This window comes from Eutrigla gurnardus (genome assembly GCF_963514095.1).
Source record: "Eutrigla gurnardus genome assembly, chromosome: 16".
Taxonomy (NCBI): Eukaryota; Metazoa; Chordata; class Actinopteri; order Perciformes; family Triglidae; genus Eutrigla; species Eutrigla gurnardus.
The window spans coordinates 7863482-7887215 of NC_139927.1; the positions used below are offsets into that span (position 1 = coordinate 7863482).

The 23734-nt window shown below is 42.4% G+C and overlaps 1 protein-coding gene across 1 annotated transcript in view; it reads left to right on the forward strand.

Moving 5' to 3' along the window:
* LOC311026947 (steroid hormone receptor ERR2-like) overlaps positions 1–13325 on the forward strand; it is a 31851-nt gene extending 18526 nt beyond the window's left edge. The window contains exons 4-7 of the mRNA XM_084030674.1: positions 3180–3290; positions 3598–3759; positions 8931–9200; positions 11691–13325. Coding sequence (XP_083886800.1) covers positions 3180–3290; positions 3598–3759; positions 8931–9200; positions 11691–11935 — 788 coding nt within the window. The 3' untranslated portion in view covers positions 11936–13325. The remainder of the gene's footprint in view (positions 1–3179; positions 3291–3597; positions 3760–8930; positions 9201–11690) is intronic.
* The last annotated feature ends 10409 nt before the right edge of the window (positions 13326–23734 follow it).

The following is a 23734-nucleotide window of genomic DNA, read 5'->3' on the forward strand; positions in this document are numbered from 1 at the left end:
AAAATAGGGACCACCTAATCTCTCTTTGGCAGCGTTAGTCAGCCAGCCAATTCTGACACATTCTCTAGAAAGAAGCGCCTCTGACAGGTGAGCAGCTGAAAATAGTTGAGCAAGATACACACACACACACACGCACACACACACACACACACACACACACACACATAAGCAAGCACATGTTCATGCAGCAACATATAGTACACAAGCTTGATACACAGTGTATGAGCCACATGTACATTTGTGATTAAATCTGTTTTCTATAGAACTTCTAATGCAAAGTATGAATTAATCTCACATTAATACTTGGGACTTTTCAATTATTTGTATTATTTATTTATTATTAGTTTTTATTTATTAATCACCCTTCTTACATCTTAGTTTAGTTTTGATTCGTTCTGTATTTTCTAGTTTAGTTTATAAAGTGTGCAGGCCCGTATCCATTGAGGACATAGAAGTCATGTTGTTTGTACTTTGTGTGGGAATTACATGCTATAATTTAAACAAAAGAATGTACACATGGTAGGTATTTCACAGGGTGAGTCCAGTAGCTTTAGACTCCATAACAACCAAACGATATATAAATAAATAATGTATTATTCCCAAACTGATTCTGTGGAGAAGGGACACAGACAACCAACTTAAGTTCTTAGAATAACAACAATTTACAGACTTTTTTTTACTGTGACTATATCTTTGGTGTGTGAGAAATGATTATTATGCTTTTAGAATGGTTTGGTTACTGTTGAAATGAATATGGACCAAAATAAATAATAAACACACTTAAAAGAATGAAATAAATCCTGGTGACACATTCATACACACAGCGGCTGCCACATGAAGGAAAACACGGGAATGTGCTTTAATGTTGCATAAGTCAATAAAGATATTGAATGTGAAAGGGAAGCCGGGGTCAGGTGGCTGTAAAGATTGCTCCTATGCAAACATGCCTCATCGTCTTTCCACACACACACACACACACACACACACACAGAAACATGTCGGCCGGTATCTTTGTGTCTCAGGCCGTCTTCCTCGTGTTATGAGCGTACTGTACTGTATGATCTTACCGAGCTCATAAAATACAGCACACGGTCTTCTACCACTGCACATTCCCCACAGCCTCACCCCTGCATCCATACTTTGGCTGCCACACTTTTTTTTGAAAGGCCAGCAACTGTTTAAAAAAAAAACCAAAATGATCTGGATACTTCCAAGATGATTTGTGTCACAGGTTCTCTCGCTGCTGAGACACAAGCTCTCCTCTGGACCCGATTGTCTTGCGGCACGCTGGCTGTGGTTTTGGGCCCTGAGGTGTGGAATGTGGTGCTGACGATGACACAACCCCCTCACCCCCCCCCCCCCCCCCCCCCCCAGCCCTCTACAAGGGGCCTCATCCAGCTGTCTTGTTGTGGTCAGATTCTCAGTACTGTGCCGTATCACATGGGGAGGAGATAATCCGGCACTGGTGGGATCAGGCGCTGGCTGGGACAGGCAGGGCTGTCGGGGAGGGAGATGTACACTCGATGCTGAAAGGGAGAGGAAAAAGAGACAGACGGAAGGGAAAGTGAGAGAAAGGAGGGGAAAAAACGGAGATCTTGCAGAAAACTGATACATTCAGCCAAAAACAGCAGCTTGTTCTGTGTTATTCCCCCGCCGACCCTCCCGTTCTTCAACGTTATCTAACCCTTTTCTTTCTCTTGTCCCGTTCCCTGCCCTCCTGCCTTGGGTGTCTGCCGTTTGCAGCGCCGCTAAGCTGTAAACTGAAACTGGTTAGCGCTGAGCTCTTAATTCTTGTCGGCGTCTATTAATTATGGGCCAGTTGGATGTTCCAGTTCAAACGGCCCCCGCGGATTTTGGAATTCTAACTCTGGACCGTTCGGTCACTCGTCGCTTGTCGCAGCCGCATGACCCTGCAGCCTGCAGCATGGAAAACAGTGTGTGTGCTTCTGTGTGCACACGCGGTAGGACGGGGCTCCATGTCAGGGACAAAGGCAGCAACAATTTGCCGTCACTTAGTCTGACAAGTCTATCGTACCGGAATTTAATGTACACGCCTGCTTAATACGTTTATTTATTACGTGAGCTTATTGTTGTGAAAGTCTTTGCTAACTGCATATCCCTTTATTAGGCCTGTGTGTGTCATTAAATAGAGAGAAGCTATTGCATTTATTTAATATCTGGAGTACACGCATGCCCACAGCACAATTTAGAATTTTAAATTTACCTTAACCAAGAGTAATGTTAGAAACCGCTACTAAAGCTCCATCTGTCGAAAAAACCCAGCTCCTAGCCGCGTAACTGACTAATTAAAACCACATCCACATGTGTTCAAAGAACAAGAAGTCTATTTGCAAGCCTTATTGATTACTCTAAGGCGTACAAATGGAAAGCTGTGTTCGGAGAGGGGCTCTCGATTTAGCTTCAATCTGCCAGGCATAAAATGATCTCACTGTGTTTGCTGGGAAGAATGAGCTCCCTCTGGGCACGCTGGGTAATTAGGTTAGTGGATAGTCGGTGTCAGGAAATTGAAAGACCATCCTAATCGGATTCTTTTGTTTCCAGGGGAATCAAAAGGAATTTATACGAGTCACTGGGAAATCTCACACGACTCAATTCCACTTGACCATGTAAAATCTGTTTGCTCTCCCTCAATGCTCAGCTTTTAATACGAGCGTGTAAATCCAGCACATAAGGTGCATCTGACGGAGCCCGTGTCCTTCGAGATGGCTCTAAAGATAATCCCTGATATGTCAGTTTGGATACTAACTAGACGCTTACACTCTCCCGTCTGCAACATGGAGGGACGTCTGTCGGTTAAAAGGTCAAACATAAAGGGGGCGAAAACTTGGTGACGGAAAATGCAAATATAGTTACTTATACAGGAATAAATTACTTGAAAGGTATTTGAAAGGCTTCTTAAACGTGCTTGTTATTCCAGTTATATAAATAGTACAACGTTTTAGAACGTGCTTAAAAGTAACAACAAATCCGGAGCAGAAGAGAAGCTGCTGGGTAGAGCCTGAGGTGCACCTTGATTTATGACCAAGCAAAAATATATGCAAATAGTTAATCATCATTAACTAGTTGGAGCTAAAGGAGTAGATGCAAATCACATACGACTGGCTTCACAGTGTCTTTGGTTCCGCTGACATCTCTACATGTGTGATGTTGTTTTGCAGGCGTGCGTCTGGACCGGGTGAGAGGGGGGAGACAGAAGTACAAACGGAGGCTGGACGCAGAGAACAGCGCCTACCTCGGCCTCGGCATCCCTCCTCCAGCCAAAAAGCCATGTGAGTCACACGTTGTGGTGGTTTTACAAGCAATATCACAACTTTTAGAGAAATGTTGGTCTACAATTAAAATGTATTTGTTGTATAATGCACATGACATTTTTTTTTTGAGTTATGCTATCATCAGATTACATGTTTTTGACTATGCAACATATATTATGACATGTTAGAATATATTAAAAAAATGTATTATTTCTTCTTATTTGTTGTCATTTTTGTATTTGTATTTGCCTCACACGGCATCTCCCTTCTTTCTCTCTCTCTCTCTCTCTCTCTCCATGTCTGCATCTGTCCTCCCGTCCTTCAGTGACGAAGATCGTTTCCCATCTGTTGGTGGTGGAGCCAGAGAAGATCTATGCCATGCCTGACCCCACCATGCCCGACGGAGACATCAAGGCCCTGACCACGCTGTGCGACTTGGCCGACCGCGAACTGGTGGTCATCATCGGCTGGGCCAAACATATCCCAGGTAGAGAGACATGACTGCTAATGAAAGACTGCGTTGTCTGGGATCTGGTTTTCGGATTCCCATTCTCAATTTAACCATTTTAACCACATAATAGATATGAATTTCCTGTGTTATGCCAAAACTCAATAGATGATTCTTTTAAAATAAATGAACTGGGATTATCTGATCAGTTATTTTGGTTTGTGAAATCTAAAAACAAATAATTTGTGACGATTGATTCATGAAAAGCAGGATTCATTGATTATTTGTTGTTGGCAGGGAAGTAAACCTGCGTGTGTACTTTAATTTGCTGGAACATTACAGTATGAGATTACTGAAGTAGTTCACTGACACACACGTAAACACACACCCCCACCCCCAACACACACACACACACACACAGGATAATTAACATCTGCTACTCATCTGCACCGAAGGGAGAAGCTAGTCCCATATTCTAAAATCTAATCAATAAAGAGCAGCTGAAACCTTTGATTTGACTGGGTGGGGTGGGAGAGTCTGGGGGGGATCCGCCCCTATGTCAATGTATTCCATTTCAATCCCAGACTTAAGGAAGGCAATCCTCTTACTTACTTAAGGAGACTACACAGTGAAATTGATTTATTTAGGGAAATACTGATGGATTTCCCCGCTCCTTGTTGACGAATTCTTAAATAAGACTTGTTATGCAAAATGTTAGAAGATCTTCTTTTCTTTTCACGTATCAGTTGAAGCACACACTTTGGGCCCCGGGTTGTTTTAAAGGCAGGTCGAACTCAAAGAAGATGCATCGCATTGATCCGATCAAGAATACTACGTAGAAGATTTGCACGTGTGGCCAATTTTATCATTTTGAATGCGATGAGTGCTGCACCAGGCAAGCGTTATTATCAGTTAACTGCTGATTCATCATAATTTCTCAGAGCACATGGTAACATATTCAAATGTCTTGTTTTATCCTACCAGGAGCACAAACACCAAATATTTTTTATAGAGCTAGAAAACAAAGAAAAAGGACTAAATAATATAACCTATTATGCAGGGTCGCACAAGTAAATGAATCTCTCCTTAACAACCAGACTTAAGATTATTTTATTGGCACACTGACCAGTTGCTTGGCTCTCTGGTCCATGATTAGCCACATCACTATGTTCAATGAATGCTGTTTGGGGCGGGTGAAGGTGTGCTGATGTCACAGCCGTCCTGGAACCTCAGTGACTTTACAAAGACACAGGGGGCGCTGTGTGGTCTGATTAGGAGATCTGGGTCTGGGGGGGCAACTTAAGGGTGCTGGCTAACCCCTGGGAAGATGCATAAAAGGAGTATTTTCATACAAATATGATTTTTTTCAACTATCTTTTAAAAAATCGTATTTTTCCGAGTGATCCGCAATAAAATACTGCCCTTTTAATCAGAGCTGCAGAAATGAATTCAAGAAATGTGTCATCATATTTCTGGACCTCAATCTCTGCATAACTATTGATCTTGCATGCCGTGGAGATCTAAATGCAGACCCGACAGAGTTATTAAAGGGGCATGTGACACTCTGGGGACATTTTACCCTGGGCCACCGGGTCAGAGTGTCACCGAGTAACGATTAAGACAAAAGGGGTCCCCACAGTTTAACAGTCCACTCCCACCATTACACTCATAGCCCACTGCACAAATGGCCTTAACGATGAGGTAATAAGAGTCATTACTGCACATCGCTCCATTAATGTAAAAGTCCTTCAACATCCAGATGCAGGAAGCATGCGACGTTGAATAGGTTTTCTGTTTCGCGTTGTCATTTTAAAGGCTTTTTAAAGGCTTAAATATTTGTACCGAGCGTACAAATTAAAATAAATAAAACACACGTTTGCCTTCAAGAACTGTTAGATGTGGTTTTCTTGTGCATTTTAAAGCAGAAACCCGAGGTTGAACATGTTTGAGAGGAAGGCTGTAACTCCATTGATTGAATGTTCCACACACTGTCATGAAAAGGGAAACAGAATCACGGCTGTCGGGAGGTCAAAGGTCGCCAGTCGTTTGTGCAGCTCTTAACACGCGCTCGCACAAACGCATCATCGCAGACATTTGAGTGCACATGAGTGTAGATTTATATATCCAAGAAACAGCATTCGGGTATTTAATGTTCCTTCAGTTCAGCATCGCGTTCTTCCTCTTTGTGCCACTCACTCACACACACATACACACATACACACACACACGCACACACACACACACACACACACACACACAGACAGACTCCACCATCATATCTTTCACACACACTCTCTGGCTTCCTTGTTCTCTTGCTCCCCTGGCTCTCCCCCTCCTACTCCTCCCGCTCACATCGGGCCCTCTTGTCTCATTATTACCTCTGTCTTTTTATTAGGCCCATTAGGGCTCTTAGGAGGCCTGTAATGATACTAAATGAATAGAGAGTGAACTGCTGTCTGTTTTAGCCCTAGCTCTCAATGACAGCTTCAAGCTTCGCTGCCAACCACTCAGTCTCTTCATTGCACTGAAAAGGGATTCAATTACGTCTCTGATCTGTACCTGTACTGTACTGTACTGTTGCACTCTTCCTTTCTGCAAACAGTCACTAACATCCCACGGCATGCTGCGGATCACCTCCTTTTATACAAGTAGAGACGTGGTCTAAGTGTACTGTTAAGTGTACACTAACTACAAAAATCGATAAGCAACGCTGCCAAGCAGACAGCTAACACAAGAGAGCTATACAGTATTTAGCTGTATCGCTAGCTAGCTTTAGCTAAAGCTAAATTGACTTACCACACTGTCTGAAAATGTTTTTGAACTCGTATTTAGTAATTCCGTTCAATAAGGCAGCTACTAGAGCTAACCTAAGCCTGTTTGAGGTAACTAGCCTAGCTTAGCATAGTGTCAGTAACAACCATGTAGTGCTGTGTCTTTGTTCAAGTCCTTTTTTCATCACAAGGGCAGGAAACTGCAGAGACAAAGATATAGACGTTCCCCAATTTGCGCTATATTGTGTCATGTTTGGTCAAACGGCAGAAAATCAGTCGAGTGAAATATTGATATTTCATCAGGGGGAATCACCCTCCACAGAGACACTTAACTCAGCCACCTTCAGGCGACACACCTGAAGCTCCGGGGCGACCTCCGGGGAGCCGGGAAGTCGTTCCGTCGCTTTGGTAAATTGAGTGGAAGGAAAGAAAAAAAACTTAACACGCAGGCTGGGGAAAAGAAAATAATTATAAAAGAAAGGGAGACGACTGCTGAAGAACGCTTCGGCACAAAAAAAAAGACGTAGAAAGAAGAATCTGGGTAAAAGAAATGGTGCCCTAAAAGGTGGTATAAAACAGATTCATAAATGGGTTTTTAGGCTGTTATAACACTTTTTTTGTCTGAATTATTGCTCCTTTACATACATTTGTCCACAAAAGAAACATTTTTATAGTAATTGATCCTCACTCATTATTCTGACTACAGTTTATGGGATTAAAGCCATTAATTTTCTTGTCTTTTGGGAATGGAGAGTAAATTCATGCATTCCTGATGCAGCCTACAGTATCCCGTAGTCCTTCCCCCCCCTAAACGTGTACCGGATGTCCTCCATCAACTGTCTGTTTGTCAGATCTGTGGCTCGGATCGATCCCCCTTTCGCATTTGGTGGACTGATTACAATCTACTAATCAATGACACCCCCAGCACTCTTTTCTCTCTCCCTCATTCTCCCTCATTCTCCCTCTCCCCCCGTCGTTTCTCTATTTGCTTGATAAGAACCATCGGGTGGATCTCTTAAGTCAACCTGCCCCATTCCCATCCATACAACCTCAGATTTAAGCGAGCGCAGTGGTGGGTTCAAGGCCCCCCGGGTCAATACCCCCAATCACCTTCCTATTCACTATAGAGTAGTGAAAGGTATTGTGGAGCTTGAGGTCCTTTCAGATGTCCGTCTATTTGATGTGGTGTGTGTGTGTGTGACTGTTAGAGAAGAGTGTTGATGGGTCGACCTCGAGATCTTGCATGGATTGGTACCTCGAGTGCAGAAGGTTGAACACGGGAGACAAAAGGATCACGGAAATGTTTATCAGGTGGAATATGCTTCTCTTTTGTCTCATCTTTGCTGGATTGAGAATCTTTCCCCTTATAACACAATTATGTCACTTTGTAATCATAAAAATCATAATAATAACACAACTCTTCTTAAATTCACTGTTTAATTCCCCAAATGTTTCCGCCATCTTGCGTCCGTCGGGGGAAAAGTTGAGGCTTCTTTATAGTTCATCAAATAGTCCTGTGACTTAATATGAGAAATAGGAATTACCACAAATAGCAGATACACGTAACATTAAGACCAGTACATCAGCCTTCACACTTTTTATGAAATTACAACCATCTTTTCAAAATATATATGTTTGCAAAACACAGTATTATCTTTATTCCACGATGGATGGATAAATATAAGTACATTTTTTGTGTTAAAAAGCAATATCTATCCTAAAATCTGATTTAATTGAAATGTTCTTTTAAGATTTCTTGTTTTTTGAGAACAAATTCACTAAATTCTACATAACTGGGGTTTTTTTGTTGTTTTTTTTACTACTTTCAGCCTTAGAGTGCCTAATTATAAATCCAGATTGCCTCCTTCTTCTGATTACTTGATTAACTTTATACTTAAATAAATAAATAACCCTGAATTCATTCAGGCCTAATAATGTTAGAGGAATATAACCTGTTCTATTGAAGAAGAGTGTTTAACTTTAAAATCCAGAATCTGAATTTACGTTGTTGAATAATTAATTTAGTGTTCTCTCTTCGGTACCATGACAAGAATAAGAGATGATTAGGTTAAACAGTGGATTTGTCCCCACTAAGCAGCGTCTCATGTGCTTATGTGGTGGCTTGCAGAAGGCTCACAGTTGACGGCTGACGGCTGAAGCAGCCCCGGCTCATGTTTCAAAGGCCTCCGTACTTGACTGATTTATATTCTTCCCCTAAGCCACCACATACAGTCATCGGCCCCCTGTTTCAAGTTGGACTTCTCCGGGGATTATCCCGGGTTGTATACGCAGCCCATAAAACATGTTGAGGACTTGAGTCGGCTAATTACAGTGCAGCGAGGTTAATGGGTTTATCTCGTGATTTGTCGTGCGCTTATAGAGTGTGAGTGCAGCAGTCACTGGAAAAGTAAAATATCTAAAACATTTCCACTTCCGCAGGTTTCTCCACTCTCTCGCTGGCGGACCAGATGAGTCTGCTGCAAAGCGCCTGGATGGAGATCCTGGTGCTGAGCATCGTGTTCCGCTCGCTGCCCTGCGAGGACGAGATCGTGTACGCCGAGGACTACGTGGTGGACGAGGAGCAGGCGAGGATCTCAGGCCTGCTGGACCTCCACGTCGCCATCCTGCCGCTGGTCCGACGCTACAAGAAGCTGCGCATGGAGAAGGAAGAGTTTGTCACGCTCAAAGCCATCGCCCTCGCCAACTCAGGTAGAGTCAAGCTTCTGTGTTCAAACCCACAGAACATTTTAAATTCTAGTTGGGACACTTTCCAAATATAACACATATTTTAGGATATATTTTGGGGAACAAGATGATGAATAAGATCCTTTTTTTATCTTAAGCATCTTAAAGTGGAAATTAAAGGAAATATATAATGGAAAATGTTTCATCGCACTATAAAACAGTATACCTTAGATTACTTGTGGTTTAATTTGCTGACTTAAAAAATTATATATTCAAAGGTATCATCAAGAAATCGTATTTTTATTGTAATTTGACAAATATCCGTTTAATTTTGGTGTCATGACCTTAACAGGAAGGTACGCCTCTACCTCAAATCTTTAAATCTAAATAGTTGGAATTAAATTAAAACAAAAAACAAAGAAATGAAGCAAAATATGTGGAGCCGATCACTTCCACACTGAAGGATAGCTGATAAGAGGGACAAAAAGGTCAGCATGGTTGTTTAATTCAACACTCCCTATGTGTGTGAGTGTGTGTGTGTGTGTGTGTGTGTGTGCTTCTATATTTCAACTTGTGAGCACATGCATGTGTGTGTGTGTGGGTGTGAGAGACTGTCACATTGCGCTCTCATTCTCTCCATCTCCATAACAGTGGCTGCCAGCGCGCCACAGCCGAGGGAGATATATTTAGCATTTCATTAGGAAAACAGGGGCTGTCAATAAAATGTGTTAAGTGGAGTGGAATGAGCGTCGGGGAGCGACGGGCCTCGTTTGTTCCAATGTGAAGATGCTGCGCCCGTATCGACAGTTTGCTTTTCATGAGGCCCGGCCTGTCCCCCCACTAATCAATGCCGGTTAGGAGTCTTTTCTCCTGCCTGACTGAAAAATAAAAAAAAATGCTGAGCCCAGAGCTTTAGACTTCTGATGACAAACTCTCCATGGGAGAAGAGGGGAGGATAAATGGGAGGGGAGAGCCGGGGTGGGGGAGGGGGGGTTTGTTGATGGAAAGACAGGGATGTAAAGGTAAGGGAGACGTGTGAGAGAGGAAGGCAGGGGTTGAGAGGGAGGCTCAGGGAGGGCGAAAGGGCAGTTCGGCTCGTTTGAACACAGCCTCGGAGAGCTTCGGCTCCGGGGCTCCTGTGGGTGTGACAGCTGTGGAAATTCATGGCCATTGATTTTGTAATTAGCGGAGTATCGACGGGATTGACGCCAGGCTGCTGACGGATTACATGGAAATTGTTTCTTCAAAGTTAGTTTTGCATTCCGCCCCTAACCTCCAACACACACACACACACACACACACACATGAAAACGCTCTCCATGTGCATTTACACACACTGACACACATTTGAAAATATGTTCTTTCATTCCGTCTCCTCTCCTCTTGCTGCTTCTCACACACACACACACACACACACACACACACATGCTCACGCAGCCAAACGAGGATCAGATCAGTATTAACATGAAGGTTTCAAATGAAGAGAGCTGGAACACATGTGCGGTCCACATAGCCTAGTTAATTTCCCAAGATAGAAACGCAATTTACACAGAAGGCGACTGGTAAAAGAGACTTAATCAGTCAGTTAGGAACATAATTAGCCTTGTACTTTCCCTTTTTTCTGCCTGATTTACATGTTTATACGCGGGCTTACTTCCCTCCACAACTTTCATGACACGTAGCGGCGCTGATCTAATTCACTCACGCTTACAATCAGCAGCCGTATTCGGTTTAACGTAAGACACGCTGATGAGGGAAGTCACTCATATTCTATTTGATGTACAAAGAAGCATTGTTCTAATTAAATTAAATTAACATTCTGCTGTGCACAATTGTATCTATCAGCTGATGAATTGTGGGTATGATACACACACGGCTTCACCGCGACATTGTAAGTCTGTCCAGTGAAAGCAAATCACTGCTTGTCCATTAAAACCCTTTCTGTCAGCTTGTCCTTTGGAGGACAAGCCTGTTTTTTTCCCCCCCTGACTTGTAGACTTATACATATAGAGCAGTTTTTAATAAGTCTCAACTGGTTTATTTTAGAGCCTATACATAAGGGGGCCAACTGCTCTTTCTTATGGAAATGAAGGCCATCTGCCGCCATCATTCAGCTGAACGATATCCTAGTAATGCAGCCATCTGAATTCATTAGCAGGGGGGATGTATGTGGTCCATGATACCAAAAGAAATGAATCTTTTTCCTGTCCCACCGTATATTTATACGGACCTACACTACCTCTCCCTCTCTCTCTCTCCCTGGAGTCCTGGCCACGCATAGGCATTTATTTAAGGAGCGTCATTAACTACTACCAAGAGAAAACCTCTCTCCAAAATTGCATGTTTGCAAAGACGGGCTTCAGAATATAAAGCCAGCAGATGCTGTTGCACAACACCATGTTGTTGTTGTTGTTGTTGCAGAAAATGTTTGCTTTTCATTTCTCATTTGATGAGTATTTATTAAAATATGAATCTGTTTTCTTTCTTCCTTCCCCGCCACCTTTCTTGCTCCAGACTCCATGCACATAGAGAACATCGAGGCCGTCCAAAGGCTCCAGGATTCTCTCCACGAGGCCCTGCAGGACTTTGAGGGCCCCCAGCATCCAGAGGACCCTCGGCGGGCAGGCAAGCTGCTAATGACGCTGCCTCTGCTCCGTCAGACCGCCACCAAGGCCGTCCAGCACTTCTACGGCATCAAAATGCAGGGCAAAGTCCCCATGCACAAACTATTCCTCGAGATGCTGGAGGCCAAGGCTTGACACCTGGGCCAGATGTTTGACAGACAGCTGCATCACCTAATGGGAGGCCAGGGACAGCCCATTAAAAAAAATAATAATAATAAAGGTGGTGTGCCAATTGACAGTGAAAGGATGAAGCTTGGACTACTGAGTCATTTTAACACTTTTAAATGGTAATTAATATAAATACAAGGGGACTTGAATGGTTTTAAAGGGGTGAATATCAACCTGATTGACATGGGATCATGACGATGTATATAAAGATGTTTGTGTACAGAAATCAGGCAACCGCGGTCTTGATATAACCAGAGGCCCATTGCTCTATATCACCTGAAGCTTCTGTGAATTTGTTTCTTATCTTATTTTCATCTCGAAAATGGAGAAGTGTGTCATTATAAATGTCCTGAAGAACTGTACGGCTACGTAGCCACATCACGTGTATTTCTTTTTTTTTGTTGGTTTCTTTCAAATTTTGTAATCTCAGTTGTTGAAGCAATAGTCTCTAACTGGCCTACATATAATATGTGTACTGTATATTGTGTGAAATTGCACTGGGCAGGTGTGTGTGTGGGTGGGGGGGGCGGGATTGTTCGACATATTCTTATATTCGTCATCAAAGAACGCGGTACCCGCCATGGGTCTGTGAGATTCTCGATTTCCTCGTAATATATTTACCTCGTAGTAGCTTCATCGACTCAGCGACTAGTCAACTCGGTGCTCACAGAAGGACAATGGTTGGCTGGTGATCATAGTTCACAAAGAGTTTGCACTAAGCATCTACGAATAACGTGGCAATAATGGGTATCGTGCTAAGTCTCGGTCAGTGATTTTTTTTTTTTTTTTTTGCTTATAGACACTAAACTCACTCCTCACTTCTCTGTCTTCGGTGTCATACACAAATATTGGCAACTAAGTATACTGTGAAAAATGCACACGATAAGCTATATTCTGTGGTGAGACTTTTTTTTTTAACCCCTTTGGCTCGTTGGTTGATTTTATTTAAATACAGCAGGTCCAATAACAGCAACATCTATGCAATCTAATGCAATCCAAAAACGTGTGGTTTAAAGTCCAGATTGCATTACATTGTATAGGTTTTGCTTTTTCTTGTACCCACAACTCCTTGTTTAGGTCGTATGCTCAAACAACAAGTGTCAATATATTGAGATATTTTCGCGTCTAAACAGTTATTTCCGAAGCTGTGTTTTTTTCTCTGCGTGAACTACAGGTTGCTCTGAGAAACTCTGAAATGTGACTCTGAAAGAACATTTTACACAGTGATTTCCTGGGAATATTGGGCATAGTTTCACCCCTTTTATGACGCTGCCAAATCTGTACAAACAGCCAGTTCACCTGCTGTAGCCTGAGCAGGTAAAGGCCAACTTTGATTATTGTGATCTATCTACTGGCAAGTTAGATTAAAAATAATACACTTTTCTTTTTAAACGGCACCTCTTTGTCTCCTTGATCGTTAAAATCTAAAATGATGGGGGTTTTTTTAGATGTAACACTAACAGAATCCTTGCAGGTTTGCAACAATATAATGACACTTGTGTTTTTGGGAATCATTTGTCTTACTCTCTGAATTGAAACTCTGCTACGATAGTTACGACTCACTAATGTTCAGTATCTTCTGGTGCTTATGGTAGAGATGGGCGCTGTACGTTCATTCCTACAGAACACCGATACAAACTGAGTTAAAGACTGTATACTCCAGAAGTGAAAGTAGACTTTATAAGGTGTTATCTATCGATTTGTAAGCCAGTTGCCAAAGTATTCAAACAAAGCAATCAGAATAATGTGATACGGTTATAAACGTGTTATCATAGGTCATATATATCAGCTGCTCTAAGGCTTTTAGTGAGGCGGATATTGTCCCTTAAGCAGTAGCGTGTCTTCAAAGTGTTTAAAGTGTCATCAGCTTCTGCTCAAACAGGAGGAAAACACGAAGCCAAGCAACCAGTAACTACAGATGTAGGCCACTCTCTACACTTGAAAAGGTCCTCACAGGACTCCTATTGATTCACTGTAATGTAATGCGTAGATAATTATAACCCAATACGGTAGAGAATACAATTCCCATGATGCACTTCCCCCCCCCCCCAATGGTGTAACCAGCTAATCCATCCCCATTTGAAGCGAGGGACCGCTGTACAGTAAACCAAAGCGTTGTGTCTTCAAATACTTTAAACTGGGGGGAAAAAAACTGATGAAACTGCATTTTGAGCCAGCCAGTGAACATGGATGTTATTAATTGTTGTACTTTCATTCTGCGGATCATCCAGCATTCATTTTGAGCTTCCTCTAAACCTACGAAGGTGATAACGGCTGAACAAGACGAAAACCTTTTTATCCTTTTTGTTCCGTCAATATATGCATTGATTAAACATCGGTGTCTCCAACCAAGAGAAGGAATTTTCATTAAAAACAGGTGATTTTTTTCATGTCACCATGGTCAAAGAAGAATGTTTTTAATTCTGGCCCAAAACCTGAAAACTGACATTCTCTCCCCTTCTTCATCTCCTCTGTGCTCTTTTTAAAAATCCGGTGGCGGATAATTGTTTCCCAACTTTTTCTTCTCAAATTAATGTATGAAAATAAAAGAGAAAATGCTTAATTTATTTTCAGAGTTCTAAAACGGTTCTACTACATCCAATTAATTCTAATTGTCTCCTAAGCTGAAATTCTCAATAGAAATGGAGCAATTAAATTTCTGCTTTGGCTCTACCTTGGGGACGACGGGGCGTTTTATTTCGGTTGACGGCGGGGAGGGTCTGTCTAAACCTTTACAAAGGCGATTTCATGGGCGTCTGTAATAGTTTCATAACGGAGCGATCACTGGGCTATGCAAGGCAAATATGGCCACCTATGTTCCTTGTGTTGTGGAGCATCAGATCGACGTTTAGTTGTGCTTTGTTTACAACGTGGACATGCTGTACAGTGCTGTACGCTGCAAATGTATTGAGCATATTTCACCATACTATACTGTAGCTGCTGGGCATTGATCTCACTATTAATCGTTTGCTTAATTTTCCCGTTCAATGAATTTCTCATGATGTATCAGCAGCTTCGACGCATAGTCAGAGCCTACCTGAATAGCTGTATAGTATAAATCACTGTATTGAGTCATGTGAGTCCCTTTTGTTTGGTCCAAGGTGGGATCATCTCTCCTTTTTTTCTTTTTTTTTCTCTCTTCGTGTCTGTCGATGCTGAAACACACTCTGTGTTGTCATGGATTTTGTTGTCAGCACAGCAGGACGTATAGCGAGTGAAGTGGTCTAGACCCTATACCTCAATTCATATTTTGAAAATTACACTGGGTTTGGAAACGGGCCACGGGGTTTCCTCCTGGGAATCAGTGGCACAGAAATAAAGTGACATCACTGACTGGGTATTAAAAAAAAAAAAATGTAGATGAACCTGCTGCAATTGGGGATCACATTCCTCGGAGGAGAAAGCTGCTTATTCGCTGTTCCATTTGCGGACTTATCTTCTCTCCGTGCAACTCCGAGATGACGAGATTTACATAAAACACGGTGGAACCTCCCTGGCCGTTGTGGTCCGCGGTGTATAACGGACCCTGCTAGGTGTGTGTGTGTACCGTAGACATGTGATTACCCAGGAGGTTTACTCCCCTCAAGCAATATGTTAGCAATTGTGATGTATGAATCAAGTTAAAAAGGGAGCTTTGGTTCATTTTAATTATAAACTTACCCGATGCTTGGGAAAGGACAGGGTATCTATGCACACACAGTCCTGGGGAGACAAAGGGGGGGGGGGGGGGGGGGGAGGGGGTATAAAATGTGAAAATGTTGGGATGAAGAAGCAAAAAGCCGACCACAGCTGGGTTTCACTGGACAGTATTGTGTGGCATTTTCTTGTGTTTTGTTTGTTGTGTTCATGCCTAATGTACCCATGTGTAAATATATGCTTTTTTTTTTTTTTTTTGGAGTGAGTCAGATCTAACTGCACTGAATGTACAGTGACAATAAAATCACATGGTTTATGTAAAAACACTGCAAACGTCACCTTTTTTGGGGGGGATTGTAAGGTCGTCTGTGGATACCACAAAAGAAGTAAAACACACTAAAAACGTTTTATCATCCATATATAGACATTGAATTTGGCCTCTGCATTCCATTCTCACTATTAGGAGCAGTGAGGTGCTGTGGAGCGCCGGGCATCGAACCGTCAACCTTGTGATGAAAGGCCGACCCGCTCCACACCCTGTACGTCTTGATGATTTCCTCCAAAGATACCCAACAAGACTATATCCTTTTTGTTTGAGGCATTTGAGCATCCGTTTGATAAACTCCTCATAATAAAACTGCTGGTTTTAGCTTTTAACAAGATAAAATTGCAAGATACGTTTTCAACCTGCGATAATGATAAAGACACAAAAATAGGTTTTTGTTGGAATTTTTCACTAACATATAATAAGAATATGCAGAATTACAGTGGATGAAAGAAAAACAAAAAAATACATTTGAATTTAGAACCACCTCCAAAAAAAGAATATTTTTAAAATCATTAAAATTCTATATACTATACTATAGCATGTTGGCTCATTTGTCCACCTGTATGTGATAAAAGTAACTTTCCAATAATTTGCTGTATTTTAGCTACTCCACATCATCCCATTTGGCGGAGCAACAATATAATTGTGAATATAAATATGGTGCTTAGATCAGACGCAGCTCTACAGCGTTACAGGCGTATGAAGCGAGCGGCCGCTGCCTCGTGTCTGTCTGAGTGCTCTTGTACGTTCAGCGAGACGGTGCCTCGGGGTGTAACGGCATCCTCGTGCGCCGACTGTCAGTTGGTTAGCTGTCTACACAATGTCCCGTTTGACCTTGCGTTGGCTACAACGCCGGCTGAATGCACATCTGACACACTCCCTTCCTTTGTGGTGCAATCCTGTGGAAGTCATTTCATTTACTGGGCTTTCAACTTTCAAGCCAATATGGGGGGGATGGGGAGGGAGTGAGTCTGTTAATCAGCCTGCCACAAACCATTCCCTTAAACAAAATCAACTATGATGTCCAGCGAAAAGATCTCTCAACAGAAGATTGAATTAAACAAATAAATGGGCTTGTCACTTTTTCATTTCTTATTTATCCTCTTGGCACGGCAACGCCCGCCACTCCATATTATTGCTGGAAATAACAACGGCGTATTAACTGGTGGATTGTTACAGTGCATCAGCCACACCAGTCAGTGAACGGGTGTCATCCACAAACACTTGAGGACTGCTGACAACTAACTGAATGCAAAAGGCAGAAAAACACAAAGAGATCGCTCCTCTTATGAACTTCTCATCATTGCGCTTCTCTCGCAGCTTTTGCCTGAATTCTTTCTCTCTGTTTCCAGTCTTGTGGGAGGGAATTAGGGCATGGCTCACTGTCCTCAGAGTGACTTTCCATTGTGTAAAGCATGTTTTATTCTCCTTAAATCGTCGCCAGTCGTCGGGGCCTGCCTGTGCTTAAGAAAGGGCATTGACACTGTCACATTGCGGTCTGTTAATCAGGCAACCTTGTTGGCTTCCTCTTTCAGAAAATCTATGATCACACTGTTAGTGCAACCTTGTGCTGTCACCACCAGCGCACACTCCTTTCTTTTGCCTGGTGTGAGGATTATTCAGCGTCCGAGGTGAGAGTCCACTGAGAATAGGCTGTAAAGTGTCAGTCATGGTTACCCGGGGAGGTGTTGCCTCAGACAATGTAACTAGGTGAAAGTGAGTGAAGGAGATAGGAAACCATCAATATGCTCCCTGTGTAAATTGAAGAAGGTCATGATTTATGGCTCCCGGCTACAGCGTACATACATGCTGAATCTACTCTTTTTTTTTCTTCCCCCCCCCCCCCCCCCCCCCCTCCCTCTGTCGCCTGGCTCAAGGACAGGTAAGGGTGCCTTTCTCCACAGCTCATCCCCGCCATCGTGCAGTCTGTGGCACTTTGTGATGGACAGCCCACAGGAACAGCCAGTGGTTTTTTTTTTTTTGTGTGTTTTTTTTAATGAATTGAGCGCCATCTATAGGCAGCCTGAGTGACTGGCGTGATCAGAGGCTGCACGAAAGAACCAGATATGCCTCGGCGTGGTGGACTTTACTACCTGTGAGATGCACCTGCCGTCTTTGGGTTGTTCATCACCTCATCAGTCACATCCGTCCCCCTGCTCTCCTTTTACTTGGGGACCCAGACAGAGGCGGGGAGGGGGGGGGGGGGGTTCTGAGGCCTCGCAACAGCTGCAAAGCCCGCATGGCACTGCATCTGTTCAAGTCTTGCAGCATTATGGCGTGTAACTCAACTTAAGCATGTTACATTACAGTTCATAGCGGGGTTCTCTCTGGTCTTACCCTATTAACCAGCGAGCAGATGGAAATTATATGGTGTTGGGTGTTAGGCCTGAAAATGTGGACTTGCGAGTATCTTGCTGTCTCAAGCACGCAGCACGAAATAGGGTCACATGAGAGAAATCAGGACCGGGTTGTAAATTCATTGGAGGTGGCACAATGAATACCATCAAGTCTTCTCTGCATCTTAAAGTTTATTATTTATTGGGATGATTTATTATGTCTGGGCGCCTCTGACGTTGCTGCTTCGCCTTTGGAGGGAGCCAGACGTAACAAATGGAGCGCTCATTAGCATTTGACCTCCACATTATGCTTTGTTTACCTGCCTCTTCTCACCTCTATATCTCCTCAGACAAAAATCAGGGCTTTCACGGAAGGCTGTGAGTGTGACACAGTTTTGTTACTGGGCGGTAGAGGTAAGTACCACATTTGCATTGCAAGATTTCTCAAACAACTTGAGCATGCAGAAACAAGGAGGGTGGAAGGGGGGGGTGCTCTGGTCCTCTGGGACGTAGCCACTCCCAGACTCTGTCGTCTAGGCTCCGGAGTCCTGACAGCTGCTGAACTCCCCAGAGATGATCGAAAGAAGTATGAACAAAAGTTACAGCAAAGAGTCACGGGATTGCTGTGTATGGAGAGGAAGGGTTGTTTTTTTAGCACTCATTGCTCATGGCAAGAAATGTCACGAATGCCTTGTTACAAGAATTTTAGGTGTGTGAATGTTCATGCTTGCAAACAGGTTTGTTTTTATTCACCTGTGCACTAATGATCGCACATGGTTAACAGCTATTTTAAAAAAAAATCTGCAATTCCATCTTTACATAAGTGGTTCAAAAAATATATATATTTTAAAAATGTCCAATAGTCATTCATACAATACAACCATAACAGAAAGAGAGAAACACTTAATAGAAGCTACAAGCAATAGTAGAAAAAACATTATGTATCTGCTAAAAATTCTCTGTAAAGAGGTAAGGAAAAACATCATTACAATAGTAATTATATGCTCTGAGCAATATTAACATTTCCACGTTTCGTGGGCAAGCAGGTCATGCATACCATATGTGTTAAGAGAATCATAAGCAACAAGTAATGGTAAATTGGCAAACATCCACAAAAATAGGCCCACACACACACACACACACACACACACACACACACACACACACATTACGGTACCAGACCGCGGGGTGTGGCGGGTATAGCTGCGTGTGCTGTAGTTAATTGCGCGACGAGAAACAGTTCCCTAATTTATTTCTCGCCTGTCCATACAAGAGTGATCATGAAAACCCATTCATTTCACAGAACACAATTTTCATATTTAATGAGCATGACTCCAATACAATTACAGTAATTAGTCAAATCTCACTCACGGCCAATGGAGCTCGCCACCATTATTAGTGGATCTTATTAATGATGTTGCACATGTGGCGCTCATAGGGTAATTGAGGGCATGTGTGGGTTTGGGAACAGGGGTACTGGGGATTGGAAAGCAGTGGTGGTGTCAGCCTGTTTTTCTGTCTATGCTGGGCCTTATATTAAATGGAGGCTTCATATTAACTTTATTATACATAAAATGGTCAACATGCTTTATCCGTAAATGGGATATCTTGATTTCAACATGAAATAAATGTGTTGAGTTTGAAGTTTATGTTTCACAAGCTGCTTTGAATAATTGCATATCCGTTCAGAGCATCGCCGCTGTGCACCGGACCCAGGAGGATCACAACAAGGAAGACAAAAAGGGAAAAAAGAAGCCCATTTACCGTGAGTGATGATACTGCAGTGTCTGACATTTTGGAGGTTTGTTGAGCTTCTCTTTCCAGACTGACCCTTATTAAATCTATAGAGCCGCGTTGCATCTGCAACCAGAGTATGCAGCAGGAAGTGACACGTCTCCCCCCTCCGATATGGAAGAAGTCACTGCCTGCACATTTTTCTTCGTGTTGGCACGTGCAGCTCCTAATGTGGACTTAAATTTGTGATGCTAAATTTAGAAATTTGATAGATTCACATTTTACTAACATCTTTCAGAAAGACAGAACCAACACGAAAGGCAGCACTTGTGTTGTTTCGTGTGCTTTGAAGTAGGTTCGATGTTTATAAGGAAGCAATAATTGTAATCAAAGAGAAGTGACTTAATGGCTTCTTATCCAATTAAGGGCAGTGTCACCGCTGAGTTAATGAGTGTGACGCCGCGACAGAAAAAAACCTCTATTAACACAACATAATTAGCGGAACATTGGTGGAATTAGACAGCAGCAAAGACAAGTGCTTTGGTCTCCTTCTTCTTCTTTTTTTTTCTTATAATTAAACACGGGGAAAAGACAACAATTAAGCCAGATCTTAAACCCCCCCCCCAGTCTCATTCAAGCCAGAGGGGACATGCATTGTTTTGGAGAAAGCTCTTGAGATGAAGCTGTGTGTGAAGTCTGAATTACAGTTCAAAGGCAAGAGCTGAAAGTGAGGGAGGTCATGGCAACAATGTGGCGGATTCATGGCAACGGCAATTTTGGATAGCACATTTCATTACACATGAACTCAAAGTGCTTTTATGGACAAAATATAAAAAATAAGTCACTCACTGTTGATCTTAAGGTCACTGATTACTCTTATGGAACTGTTCCAGAGCTATGATTGGCTCCGGTAGCTAATAAGTATCATATGTATTTTGCTCAGAAATCAAATTGATTGGAAATTGTTCTGTAATCTGTTAATTATAGATTCATCTCTTTTCTTCTGCTGAGGTGAGAGTACAGCACGCTCGAGAGAAGCATGGAAAACGCAAGTCTGCCGTGAGCTATGAATAATATTTTTCAATGTTAAGTGGAGGCCAGAAGACTCACCCAGAGTGTAGGTGCCACGTTTGTTATAGACAACTTGATAGACATGTATTGTACATTTCGTAGCATTATTTCTGCCTTTGGTGCTCAGGATTAGTTCTGTATGGGGGTCTGCTGCTGCCACCGTGTCTGAACACAAAGAACTGCACCTGTTCTTGTTGAACACAAAGGAAAATGTTCTTAGAAATAAAATAAAATACTATAAAATAAATAAAAAATACACGTTGGTACGTTGTCGATGTCTTATCGTCCTCTTGGTTTATGAACAAATACCTGCAAAACAAACTGAACTGATGCTGTGTATATTTGTCCGTGCTCAGGCAGACACAGTTAGCAATTAGCTGGGGAACATAAATGATAAATGATTATAGAGCAGCTAAAGAGACAGATATTTACATGAGTGACCAAAAACGGAGTTAAAAGAGAGTTGAATATTATATTTGACATATGAGCTTTATGAGGGGATGATATGTCAGTGTTATGAGAGCTTGTTGCGCTGTAACGGAGATGTAAAAATACCAATTATTACAGGTTTAAATGATATTTTAGTGAGTGATCAGTTTCCTTTGTTCGTGGGAATGTCTCCCCCACACATGGCCTTGCTCAGGACTCAGTATCAGTGCTACCGGCGACGGCTTGTTGGGATGCATCTCAGTCTGAACCGCCGAATTATTCTCGCCACGGCATGCTGGGGGGCAAGCCTTGTTAGTGATGTGCTAATGTGACGTTAATTGCTTTTACTTTTTCACTCCATTAAGAGGCTGCTATCTGTTTCAGGTGCCAGATGGTTTATCGGCTCTGCTCTGGCAGCGGTGTTGCTAATGGACTGGAGCGCGGAGCGGTAAAATAACGAAAGCAACAGGCGACCGCGAGGAATACCCATAATTGAATGGCGAGCGTGAAGCGACGGAGCGCGTAAGACGAACAGAGGTTTGATATCTATCTTTAAATCACAAAAAAACAGAGAAAGCGAATTTGGAGGGGAAAGAAATTCAACCTTTGACCTCAAATACATTAAATTAGTTTGTTTAGTTGTTTAGAGAATTTTTAAGCTTTTGTTGAAGAGCAGCATTGGAAATATTGGCAGCCATTGACTATGTGCTGAAATAAGGCAGCCGCATTGAGCAGTAAAGCCAAGAGCAGGGTCAAATGCTAAATAAGAAGAAACTGGCACTAGAGGCACCCAGGGGACCCCTCCTCCTCTGTGTCCTTATCCTCCTCCTTCTCCGTCCTTACTCTCCCATCCACCACCCCTCCACCTCTCCCTTACCTCGATGCCAAACCTCCATGACCTAGGCCAAGATCAATAGCACAGTTTAAAGAGGATGGACTGTGTAAACAGAGACGATAGATCCTGCCGATGAGGATGCCTTGACCACTGATGGCCTCTGACTGGTGCGGTAGCATTTGATCAAGTCTAACATTGACGGCTGTCAATACATCTGGCAACAGAGAGGTTTGGACCCTGTCAGCGGGACATCAGGAGCGTGAAATGTATAGGGGTTGGGTCCAAAGATGATTGGTAAATCGAGGATGAACTGGAGCCATTAGGGATCTGGAGATGCAGGCAGGTATTGGCAATTTGGCGTCCAATAACCGCATCCTGTGGGGGTCCAGTGTTTCACCTTGTCCAGTTCAGAGTGGCTGAAGCACACGAGCATCCTGTTAATACGCTTCTCCATATTAAAAAGAGGTTATCATTTATTTTGTGAAACTATAGCAAAATCGATTGATTGTTTCTCAATTCTGAAGATTTGCGGCTTTTCTAAACTGTGATCACAGGATCACTGGAACTGTGATTTTTTTATGTTTTATTGCAGAGAAAAGAAGAAGATCTTTGAAGCAAATAATTTGAAACGTCATAAGTACAACTGGGCTTTCAATTTGAAAGATTTTGGAGGTTCACTTCTACGTTACGAAAGCTATAGAGTTCTGGTGATCTCACTTCTTTCTAACTCAACACCCCCAATTGTTTTGTTTTTTTAATTTTCAAGTATATCAAGTCTCAAATCACTTGATATACATAAATGTAAACAGACTTTCATGTGTAAAATTGGCAGAACTTCACTGCTAATAATACCCTGCATGCGAAGGAATAGGCTGAATATAATAAAGCCTACTTGTGTTAAAAAAAAAAAAAAAATGACGACCCAATTGATTGAATAGGTGAAGTAATGGTGTGATCCATTCCTGCGGCATTATTTTGAGCAAGATTTATATGTTTTTTGAATGTGGAAAGCAACCTATTTTACACTTTTGTATAGAGCACATGAGCAGATAGCATCTCGCCATCTAAGTGAATATTTCTTCAGCGAAAAACAAAAACATTACTCACCTCCATTTACACATGCATATCGAAACCTTATACTTTGTAAATGCAGAATGTGTTAGTCATAATTCTGCTTATCTCACATGTGTGACAGGTCACATTTTAGTATATAAACCAGCCCATTACCGCCTCTGTAAGTTATATGCAACGACACAATCTGTTGAACCTGGAGCCGGCCAGCTGCTCATATTAATCAAACAGCCCACTTTGCCTTTACGACACAAAGCAAATAGTCATAAATGCCCTTATCTGCCTCTCTAATAGTGTGGACGTTACAATCAGATTCATGGTGGCAT